Source organism: Octopus bimaculoides, chromosome 9 (genome assembly GCF_046866305.1).
Source record: "Octopus bimaculoides isolate indiv1 chromosome 9, ASM4686630v1, whole genome shotgun sequence".
NCBI lineage: Eukaryota > Metazoa > Mollusca > Cephalopoda > Octopoda > Octopodidae > Octopus > Octopus bimaculoides.
Window position 1 is genome coordinate 23,530,305 of NC_142936.1, and position 12,966 is coordinate 23,543,270.

The 12,966-nt window shown below is 37.3% G+C and overlaps 1 protein-coding gene across 1 annotated transcript in view; it reads right to left on the minus strand.

Moving 5' to 3' along the window:
- Positions 1-2,831: 2,831 nt before the first annotated feature.
- Positions 2,832-12,966, minus strand: part of LOC106868944 (myosin-2 essential light chain) — a 29,652-nt gene continuing 19,517 nt past the window's right edge. Inside the window, exons 4-6 of the mRNA XM_014914418.3 lie at positions 5,458-5,622; positions 4,632-4,709; positions 2,832-3,279 (exon numbers count right to left, since the gene is read on the minus strand). Of these exons, the coding sequence (XP_014769904.1) occupies positions 3,251-3,279; positions 4,632-4,709; positions 5,458-5,622 (272 nt within the window). The 3' untranslated portion in view covers positions 2,832-3,250. The remainder of the gene's footprint in view (positions 3,280-4,631; positions 4,710-5,457; positions 5,623-12,966) is intronic.

A 12,966-nucleotide genomic window follows, 5' to 3' on the forward strand; every position in this document is an offset into this window, starting at 1 on the left:
AATTATCACACAATGTCAAGGTACACACAAGCAGATGCATGCAATTATAGGTGCCACACAGTGGGGCTGAACCTGAAATTATGTGGTTGGAAAGCAAATTTATCACACAGCCATGCCTGCACCTACATACTCACATGAATATATACATATAAACACATGAATATATACATATAAACACATACATACATACACACACATGCTTGTATATGGTGCTTAATTATTGCAGCTTTTTTCAACAAATTTTATTCAACAAAAACAACAATATTTAACAAAAACATCCTTAAATGACAGTCTGACTGTCTGCCAAGCAAATGGGAAGCAGTAATTGAAGTAGATGGTGAATATGCTCCAGAAAAATCATTTAAAGATGTTTTTGTTGGAAAAAAAAGCCACAATAATTATGCAACAACACAATACATATACCGTTTGCATGCATGTGTGTGCATACTCTCTTTACTCTTTTACTTGTTTCAGTCTTTTGACTGTGGCCATGCTGGAGCACCGCCTTTCGTCGAGCAAATCGACCCCAGGACTTATTCTTTAGAAGCCTAGAACTTATTCAATTGGTCTCTTTTGCCGAACCGCTAAGTTACAGGGACATAAACACACCAGCATTGGTTGCCAAGAGATGTTGGGGGGACAAACACATACATATATATATACATATATACGATGGGCTTCTTTCAGTTTCCGTCTACCAAATCCACTCACAAGGCTTTGGTCGGCCCGAGGCTATAGTAGAAGACACTTGCCCAAGATTCCATGCAGTGGGACTGAACCCGGGACCATGTGGTTGGTAAGCAAGCTACTTACCACACCACCACTCCTACACACACACACACATATACGTGAGGCTCCTTTTGGTTCCTGTTTACCAAATCCACTTGCAAGTTTAAGGTCAGCCCAGAGCTATAGAAGAAGACACTTGCCCAAGATGCCATGCAGTAGAACTGAACCTAAAACCACATGACTGGCAAACTTCTTAATCACACAGCTATGCCTGGACCTGTGAAATCCCTTCAATTCTATTTTATTTATAATGAATTTTTATTTAAAAATATTATCTACAGCTTAACCCTATTGCATTCAGATTGCAGTGAAATGTAACGTTTGTACAGGGTTGGCCAAAAGTCACCTGACAGTAAATCAAAACCATTTAATTCCAAGATTTATTTATATTTAACAACTGAATGAATTTAATAAAAGCATCTAAATATGAAACATGAAAATTGTTCAAATTGAAGTCCTTCTTGAGCAACACATTTTCCCATTCAAGTCAATACAGAATTACAGATAGTATTTATGGAATTTTGATTTTCTGTCGGGTGACTTTTGGCCAAACCTATATATTCACATTGTTTAAAATTAATTGTGTATCATCATATAGTTTTGAGATTTTGATGATGTGATTCATTTTTTTTTTCTTTCATTTGTTTCAATCATTAAACTGTGGCCATACTGCAGCACCACCTTGAAGAATTTTAGTCAGATGAATCAACCCCATTACTTTTTTTGTTTTTTAAGCCTTGTACCTATTTCATCAATCTCCTTTTTTGCCAAACTGCTAAAGTTACAGGGACACCTATTGTCGGGGGGGGGGGGGGGACAAACATATGTATGTATGTATATATATATATATATATATAAATATATATATATATATATATATATATACATATGTTAAAGTCTGTCATACCGGCCATGATGAAATACCACAAGGAATATAAATAAAACATAAAAAACAGACAGTGTTGGAACTCTTTTAAACAAAATAATATATTCCTCTATACACAATCATACAAAACCCCTTTTTTTTGTATTTATTTTTACTCGCATATATATATATATATATATATATATATATATATATATATATATATATATATATATATATATATATATATACGAGCTTCTTTCAGTTTCCATCTACCAAATCCATTCATATGCTATAGTAGAAGACACTTGCCCAAAGTGCCACACAGTGGGACTGAACCTGAGACCATGTAGTTGAGAAGCAAGCTTCTTACTATACAGCCACTCCTATTTTTACAACATTACAGGGTGAGTGTGAAAAGCCAGAAGTGGTTAGTGTGAAAATAAAGCATGCAGAATATTTAGGCTAGATATAACCCGCTTAAATACTAAAGGATTAAACAGGATGACATCAATGCGTTGCAATATATGAAAGATGGTGTATGTTTTGATTATGTTCCCCAACATTTACCAAGAATGAGAAATTATCCAAGAGAAAATTAAATGAAATTAGTGATTGTGACACGAAGAGAAATTCCATGCCAGCTAGCTGGTTAAAATCATCATCATGTCCATATACCCATGCTCATGTGGGTCAGACAGAATTTGTTGAGGCAGATTTTCTACAGCTGGATGACTTTCATGTAGCTAACTCTCAGCCATTTCCAAGAAAGGTAATATTTCCCCATGATCAAATATGTTTTCATGGATGATTGGAAATTAAGTACACCATGATGGTGACACTCACAACTAAATGCTGTCAAGTAACACATACACACGCACCACACATACACAACAGGCTTCTTTCAGTTTCTGTCTATCAATTTCACTCACAAGGCTTTGATCGGCCCAGGGCTATATCAGAAGACATTTGCCATTCAGTGAGATTGAACATAGAACCATGTGGCTGGGAAGCAAACTTCTTACCACATGCACCTCCCAATATTTATACTTAAGATTTAGAACTAGCAAAAGAAATAAAACTCCATTTGATAGCAAATTTTAAATTCTTTAGAAATAATTATAGGTGACAAGTATCTCAAAAAAAAAGATTGGAAAAAAAAATTGAAACATTTAAATCGTTTGTATAATAAATGTTTATTTAATAACTCAAAATTATCAAAGACATTTTATATGAATATAATCATTTTCATACATATACTACAGATGTCAAGAAGTCAACTAGAAATATAAAATGTTGAAAAGATCTAAATTTAAAAAAAAAAGCATAAAGAGAGTGAGAGAGAATAAATGAGGAGAGAAGAATTGGTAGATCATCATCTATTAGTAAAAGTATTAGCCGAAAATGATGGAAGCATGAAAGTAATTTGTGAAGAATACACATCAACACTGATAAGTCACAATCACCTTGCTTCAACACTTCCATGTCAATTGAATTATGAATATTATTTTGTAGGTTAAAGATTTACATGGCAGCAGAGCTGTGAAAAGTTCTTCTGAGATAAGGCATCTTTCCACACTGTACAGAAAGAGTAAATCAACCTGCAAGAACCATGCGGATCAGTTCTGTAAAAGAAAAAAAAACCAATTTGTAAGATACCTGGAGACAAACTACTACATTAAATGATTATTGTGTGGTATTTTATAATAAAATATCTAGAAAATAACAGCCACAAATATTCACTAATTACCTATGAGAATGTCAAACCTATATTATTATAAATATTATTGTAGGATGTCAAATCTACATTGGTGGCACTCTGTCGCTTACGACGTCGAGGGTTCCAGTTGATCCGATCAACGGAACAGCCTGCTCGTAAAATTAACGTGCAAGTGGCTAAGCACTCCACAGACACGTGTACCCTTAACGTAGTTCTCGGGGATATTCAGCGTGACACAGTGAGACAAGGCTGACCCTTTGAATTACAGGCACAACAGAAACAGGAAGTAAGAGTGAGAGAAAGTCGTGTTGAAAGAGTACAGCAGGGTTCGCCACCATCCCCTGTCGGAGCCTCGTGGAGCTTTCAGGTGTTTTCGCTCAATAAACACTCACAACGCCCAGTCTGGGAATCGAAACTGCGATCCTACGACTGCGAGTCCGCTGCCCTAACCACTAGGCCATTGCACCTCCATACTGATTAATAATATTATATAAATCTATCATCACAGCTTATCTCCAGCAACACTTGAGAGCATCTTATAATTCACATCAGAATTTTTTAATAGATATCATAAGAGCTAATATATGCCAAAAATGAATGCGCTATACATTGCAAGCGACATATCGCACCTACAAACACCATTGTAGGTAAAATGGCTGAAGAAAAAGAAACAATTATTTCAAGATACATCACAGAGATGCTTGAGATGCATCATCAGTGATGTTTTAGGGAGCTCAGGGGTTTCAGGTTTTCACCATCAGAACCCTACACCCAGCTGACCCAACCAGGGTTGGTCAAGTCCCAGATTGCATCCCAATAACAGCAAACCAATGGTCTACCCTGTTTATCCAAAGCCACCTAGTGGCCTTCTCTCCAGCTTCAGTGATGGAATTTATGGCCCTCCTCTTTGTTGCACCAGTGACTACAAGTTCAGTCAGAGCTTTACAGAATGAATGCCCCACAAAATCCTGCCAGCCCCAATTTCTGTACTACTCTAGCAGCTCTTGGTATTTGGCAAGCTTCCTCTCATGAACATCCTCCAAGAGCATAGTCAGTTTCCACATGATCATCTGCTTGGTGGAATTTGAGATCACTTATGTCTGGCCAAAGTGTTGTTGACATGATGTGATCTGCAAACTTTAACCATTCCACAAGACCCACTCTTAAGATTACAACACATGAATAAATCTCAGAAATTTTTGTTTTAAAAAGTGTATAATTCCTGGTAAGATGATAATTACAGAACAATGAACTTACCTTCATAATTAACATTGCCATGTGAGTCTTCAACACCTTGCAATAATTGATCAGCTTCTTCAGAAGTCAATCTTTCACCTGTAATAAAGGAACATATTTTATTCTCCCGCTCTTTGTGAATGAATCTAATCAATCATTTAACAATGGAATTTGAATGTGTTATTCCAGTTACTCTTGTGTTTTCAGTGTTTTTTTAAACAGAGAGATTCTACAGTTGACATTAAATATTAGCATAACACCAAATGTATGTCCTCTACAACTGTTTCTTCCTCAACCACAGAGGGAGCTTGTATGCAGTTGTTCAAACTGCTAAAAATAGCAAGCAAATCTTTCAAATTCGCCAGATATGGCCTGTCACACCTACCTGACAATGTCATTCATAAACAACTGCATCACAGAAATCTCAAAGCCACAAGGTTATACTTGATTAATTCAACAGAATGTGAATGAATGTGCATAACATTTCACAGAGTAATTTGAATGCTAAAGGGTTAAAAAGAACACACTGGGCAATGTAGTCTTTGATATACGAAAATATGGAATGGTCATAAAAAAAACAAAATATGCTCCAAATGAAATTATAGCATGAATATGAGGTATGCTACTTCCTCAAGCCATTTCATGATTATTCAAAACATATTTTAAGAAGCACTACAATGTCATAGCTACTACCTTAGTTGTAACTCAGTGTTTAAACTATTTCCACAAGTCAGAATAACCAAACAAAATGTAGTTGGGTTTTTTTTTTTTTTTCTATGTGAATGGTGATTCTAGATTCAAAAGCGATAAACAAAACAAATCAAGAACCATTGAAGGAAATCTTTACCTAATCCAGATAGAAGATGGCGCATCTCAGCACTGCTGACAAACCCATTTTGATCTTTGTCGAAAACTTTGAACCCTTCAACCAAATCTTCAAAAGTAACCGGATCTTTATTCCGATTGATAGTTTGTAAAATAGGGAGAACTGTTTCAAAACTGATCCGCTCCACTGTAAAAAAAGCAAAAAAAAAAAGAAATATTTAACTGCATGCAAATGTTAAACACCATGCATATATACTACTACTACATCATCGGCAGCAGTGGCATCATCATCATCATCACTTGACATCTGTATTCTATGTTGGCAAAGATTGGACAGTTCTACAGGATCCAACAAGCCAGAGGACTGTGTTAAGCTCCAATGTCATTTTTGGCATCATTTCTGTGGCTGAATACCTTTTCAAACACCAACCATTTTACAGAGTGTACTGAGTGCTGTTTCTCATGGCACCAGCACTAGTAAGGTCACCAAGTAACTCTCAAGGCTCCTTTGACTGAGTGGAGGTATTGAAAGGTTAAAGTATGATAGAGAAGCAGGTGCCATGTATCTTGCTGTAGAAGAGATATATAGCTACCCCAGCAACATAGGAAGAAAGGATAGTGAAGATGAAGTGTCAGGATATACATTTAAAGAACAAGAAGGTGGATAATGAGAGAATAGGGATAGTAAATTGAAGGTAGCTAGGTGGGTCTTTGAGAGTGTAAAACAGGACTGACAGACAAAAGAGATGACAAAAGAAGTGAATGCAGTGAACATTGGTGAAGGCTTCAATAATGAGATTGATTTGAAAAATAATTACTAAATGTTTAATGTCTTCTGCTGCAATTGTAAATTACTAAAATTATATAAAGAATGTTTGCTTTAGTAACGTCACATATAATAAAGTTTCTTCATTTATAAAAATAAATATACCTTAACCCTTTAGTATTTAAACTGACCCATATCCAGCCCAAATAATTTATCTGTTTTATGTTCAAACCAGCCAGATCTGATCACTCAGACCTACCCTACAATGTCATTCTAAAAATGCAACAATCATATTATTGAACTCTTAAAACTTTGAGAAAATGCCTAATTAACTCAAAACAATGTGAATAAATAAGCTTCACATGTGACTGAAGAATTTGAATATTAAAGGGTTAAATTAGCTTTTTTGTTACCATATTTCTGTTAAATCAGATAACATTCAAATAATTTTTCATGATGGCACCTGTACCAGTAGATCACTAAGAGCACCGTCCGAGTGTGATCGTTACCAGAGCACCAGCTGTCTGGCTTCCGTGCCGGTGGCACGTAAATAGCACCATTTGAGCGTGATCGTTACCAACGTCGCCTTCCTGGCACTTATGCCAGTGGCCCGTGAAAAGACATTCAAGCGAGTTCATTGCCAGTCCCGCTGGACTGGCTCCTGTGCAGGTGGCACGTAAAATACACCACTTCGAGCGTGGCTGATGCCAGTACCTCCTGACTGGCCTTCGTGCCGGTGGCACGTAAAAGCACCCACTACACTCTCGGAGTGGTTGGCGTTAGGAAGGGCATCCAGCTGTAGAAACACTGCCAAATCAGATTGGAGCCTGGTGTAGCCATCTGGTTCACCATTCCCCAGTCAAATTGTCCAACCCATGCTAGCATGGAAAGCGGACGTTAAACAATGATGATGATGTTGATGAAAAATTCAGCAAAATATATCGTCATTATTAAGGTAGTGTTTATAACATAAATTAACATGAAATTTTGGTGAAAGGTTCTACTTAGGCCATTTTAACTCTTTTGTAACCATGTTTCTGCTGAAAATAACTACCTTTATTTCAATTAATTTTGAAAATAATGAAAAATTGGCAATGAGTATAACAAGGAATTTAGTGTATAGGTAGGAATTCACCAAGAATTGGTTCTCAGCCTCTCTTGTTTACCATACTCCTCCTGGCTATAACAGAGAAATTTAAGACAGGCTACTCCTGGAAACTCCTCTATACTAATGACCTTGTTCTTATGCTGAATCACTACCAGAGCTAGAGAAGAAATTTCAGGTGTGGAAGCAAGGTCTAGAATCAAAGAGCTTTAGAGTTAATTTAACAAAGACCAAAATCCTATTAAGTAGGAAAATGAGATGGCCTTGCTCGGTATGTAGAAGAGTTGTTGGTAGAAATGCCATACATTATACCCAATGCACACAAGTGGTGCAACAGTATCACAGGAAGGTTAACAGAAAAAAGTAGTCTTCGTATGTAGCACTAGGAATGTATAGATAATAGACTCCCTCAAATATCTGACAGGATCCTTAGTAGTAGATAGTTTCCATTACTTAGGCAACCAAGTAAGCAGTGGAGGTAGTTCTGAAAGTGTAGCTGCTAGAATAAGAACAGGCTGGGCAAAGTTCAGAGAGCTACTACTTTTGTTAGTAAAAAAGGGCCTCTCCCTCAGAGTGAAAGGCAGATTGTATGATGCCTGTGTACATACAGCTATGTTACATGGCAGTGAAACATGGGCTGTGACTACTGAGGACAAGCAAAGGCTTGGAAGAAATGAAGCCAGCATGCTCCACTGGATGGGTAATGTCAGTGTGCATGTACAACAGAGTGTAAGTGATCTGAGAGAAAAAATGGGTATACAAGGCATCAGATGTAGTATGCAAAACAGAAGACTATGATAGTATGGTCATGTGATGTGTATGGATGAGGACAGCTGCTTCAAAAAGTGCTGATCTCTGAGGGAATGTGTGGAAGGTGTAGACCTAGAAAGACATGGGACAAAGTGATGAAAAAGGATCTTCCGATGTTGGGCCTTACAAAGGAGATGACAACAGACCAATTGCAACAGTCCATACATACAGGCATATCCTCCTCATCCCTCTCTCAGCTGAGAGATTCAAGTCTTGCAGGTTCATGGGTGCTGGTGCCATGTTGAAAGCACCCAGCACATTCTGTAAAGTGGTTGACATTAAGAAGGACATCCAGATGTTGAAAGCATGCCAAAACAGACTAATGGAGCCCAGGCAGCTCTTCAGCCAGCCAGCTCATGTCAAAGCATCCAACCCATGTCAACATAAAGAATAGATGTGAAGGAGGAGGATGAGAAGAATTTAATATAAGTTTTTCATTTTTAATCTGCTGTTTTGGAACATAAACTGACAAAATTTTGATGGAAATCTCCAATTCATATTACATTAAAACAGTAAATGTGTATTATAAAACAAAGTGCGGCCTCAAGCAGGTTGGTATCAAAAGGATTCATATTATCTTAAAACTAAATTTATTTTCTTTCCTGTTTTAACAACTTCAGTATATTTTCTCTCTACCCTCTGAGATCAGTAACAGCCAACTTATCACATGCATAGCAACAGGTTCAAGACTCGAGTTTTAAAAAACTTATATTCATAACTAAAATATATGTGATGCTCCAATAACAGTATTATTTATTCATTTTATTTTTTAACTTTCAATTTTTCCAAGCTGGTAAATGTCGGACAATATTTGTTGAGACACTATTCTATGGTCAGATGCCTTAATGACAACATCATCATCATCGTTTAACGTCCGTTTTCCATGCTGGCACAGGTTGGATGGCTTGACTGAGGTCTCGAGAGAGGCAGTAGGCTGCACCAGGCTCCAGTCTGATCTGGCAATGTTTCTACATGGATGCCCTTCCTAACGCCAACAACTCCAAGAGTGTAGTAATGGGTGCTTTTTACGTGCCACCAGTACAGGAGCCAGTCAGGCAGGCCTGGCATCGATCACATTCAGATTGTGCTTTTTACGTGCCACCAGCACAGGAGCCCATCAAGGAGTACTGACATCAGCCACATTTGGGTGGTGCTTTTTACATGCCACTGGCACGGGAGCTAGTCAGGCAGTCCTCGCAAGTCAGGCGAGTTTCTTTTTTTATCATCATCATCATCGTTTAACATCCACTTTCCATGCTAGCATGGGTTGAACGATTTGACTGAGGACTGGTGAACCGGATGGCTGCACCAGGCTCTAATCTGATCTGGCAGAGTTTCTACATCTGGATGCCCTTCCTAACGCCAACCACTCCGAGAGTGTAGTGGATGCTTTTACATGCCACTGGCATGAGGGCCAGTCACGCGGTACTGGCAACGGTCACACTCAAAATGGTGTTTTTTACATGCCACCTGCACAGGAGCCAGTCCAGGGGAACTGGCAACGACCTCGCTCGAATGATTTTCTAAAGAGCCACCGGCACAAGTGCCAGTAAGGCAATGCTGGTAATGATCACGCTCAAATGGTGCTATTTACATGCCACTGGCACGGAAGCCAGACAGCTGCTCTGGCAATGATTATGCTCAGACAGTGCTGTTAGTGCTCCACTGACACAGGTGCCAGTCATTGAATATGGTTCAATTACAATTTCGATTTCACTTGCCCCAACAGGTCTTCGCAAGCAGAGTTTCGTGTCCAATGAAGGAGAGGTTGGCATGGGTGCCAGTCGTCGAATTTGGTTCGATTTCATATGTATGTGTGTATATATATATATATATATATATATATATATATATATATATATTTATCTATTTCACATCAAACCAATGGTGGAGGTTTTGTTTATGGTAAACATGTCACCACTGCCACAATGTTTCAATGCAAAGGCACACAATCACCACTACCACCTTCATTATCATCATCATTTTAACATCCCTTTTCAAATGGGATTCATTGAGAAAGATTTTCTATGGCTGGATGCCCTTCCTGTCACCAATCCTCATCTATTACCAAGGTACTATTTCCACATAGACAAACATGTTTTTCACAGAGGATTAGAAACAAATGATGCTAGTTTACAACTATTATATGATGTCAAGAGAACACACATATATATATATATATGCACACAAACATGTATAGATGATGGGCCTCTTTCAGAGTTCACAGACCAGATCCACTCATAAGACTTTGGTCAGCCTGGATCTATAATAAAAGATACTTGCCCAAAGTGTCACACAGTGGAACTGAACCAGAAGCAATATGATTTGAAAGTAAGCTGTTTATCCACACTGCCATGCAGAGAGAAAAAGAAATACAATAGCTCCCATCCAAATTTCCCTTACTGGTATAACCTATATTATTCATCCGTATAAGAAATAGATGGATTAGTCTCAATGATTTTCTTTCATAGACAGAGGACCACAAATTCTAATGTTTTTTAAATCTCTACAAAGATGTTAGTTACTTAAATGACTTGGTTTCAGATACTGAAATATAACTGCAGATTTGAATGTAATAAGAGTCAAACCTTTTGATACCAACTTGTCGAAGACTGACTCTGCTTCTATAATACAAACTTCTGGTAACAAAAGGATCCAAATTAAAACCTTCCATCAAAATTTCATGATTATTTATGTTCCAAACACCAGCTTAATAATAACAAAGTTATTTTACTAAATTCTTCGTCCTTTTTAAAAAGGTTAACACAACATAATACAATAATTAAAAGAGGTGGGTTTGATAATTTGCAACATTTTCAATAACATAGATAACCACCACAGTAAGTTTAAATGCACTGATGAAAAACTAATGATCAGCATTCTTGGGGTGAGTATGTAAGGGAGACAACTCAAAACGCCCATCAATCATAAGTAGTAGTCTAGCCTTCGCCATTGTGATAACTAAATTGTCATAGAGCATGTTCATAAAACACATTGAATAGCTGCCAGGAATTGAAATTGCATTACAATTTAATAATAAGGGGTAACATAGGGGGTCACTGAAAACAGATTCAATTAAAAAACGGGGTTGGGATTGGAGTTGGTTATTAACGATGTTTTCAACGTCATAAATAACCATACCATAGAAAAATTAAATCCAATGTTAAGGAAAAAGTCTTTCTCAACTCTTTTGACTTTATAATTGTGTCAATGTTGACAAAACAAATAGTGGATTACAGAATTAAAAACTAAACTTATTATACTACACTATTTAATCTCATCTTTAGAATGTATGGTTACTATGTTTTCGACAGTTTTCTTATAAGACTGACAGAGGTAGTTGAGTTTAACTGCAAGAGTTAAGAGTCACTGATGAGGATTAAAATGGTCTACATCAAAATCCAAAATTGCGATTCATGACTTACTTCCCTTTGTCAGTCATTAAGACAGTGCTTTTGAAGCTTTGGGGTTGTTTTAACTCTTATTTTTAGCAAAAGTGGTACTAGTCAGTACTCTGTCACTTTTGTGACCTCTATTAATTTTGCCTTTTGGTTCTAATTACTAATAGACCACCCTTTTAATTTGTTATATATATAGTTATATTTTGGGGGAGGTCATTTTTTTTTTTGCCAAATATTCATAAACGTGTGTGTGTGTGTGTGTGTGTGTGTGTGTGTGTGTGTATGATCTTCCATACATTATAAATTTCAAATTGATTTTAGTGTATACTGAAGTTGAAATATTTAATTAACCATGACATTCTGTTGATCAGAAGAGCTAGCATCTATATCTGCATTGGTTTGTAAAATGTACAATAGTACTATGCAATTTATAGCACATATACTAGTGTTGACGTGTAAAACAATTTATTATATAGTAAATAAATTATTTTTGCATGATGTTGGCTGCAAAATGGCCAACATCCTATTGATATCAATTGGTGAAATAAATATATTCTACTGGCGGTGCCCCAGCATGGCCACAGCCTCATGGCTGAAACATACAAAAGGCGGCGAGCTGGCAGAAACGTTAGCACGCCAGGTTAAATGCTTAGCGGTATTTCGTCTGCTGCTACATTCTGAGTTCAAATTTTGCTGAGGTCGACTTTGCCTTTCATCCTTTCAGGGTCGATAAATTAAGTACCAGTTGCGCACTAGGGGTTGATGCAATCAACTTAATCCCTTTGTCTGTCCTTGTTTGTCCCCTCTATGTTTAGCCCCTTGTGAGCAATAAAGAAATATGAAACATACAAAAGAATAAAAGAATCTCATAGCACCTGACTTTCTTTATATTCTATATACGCCTCATGAAATAATTTTTATTGATTGGATTTATGGGATTTCAACTACATAGGACTCTACATTACACTCCTACATAGTAGTTTACTATTTGGTTTGTAGCCAGGTCCACTAGAGGAGGTTTCTTGTGATTACCACTGGATTACATAAATCCATATATTGTACATTAAATTTATATATATATATATGTGTGTGTGTGTATCATCATCATCATTTAACGTCCGCTTTCCATGCTAGCATGGGTTTGACGATTTGACTGAGGACTGGTGAACTGGATGGTTGCACTAGGCTCCAATCTGATCTGGCAGAGTTTCTACAGCTGGATGCCCTTCCTAACGCCAACCACTCTAACAGTGTAGTGGGTGCTTCTACATACCACCGGCACGAGGGCCAGTCAGACGGTACTGGCAATGGCCATGCTCATATCGTTTTAATGTCCAATTTTCCATGTTTGCATGGATCACACAGAATTTCTTGAGACAAACCTTTTTAAGGCCAGGCGCCCTTCTTATCTTCAAACCCTCACTTGTTTCCAAGCAAAATATTTTTTTC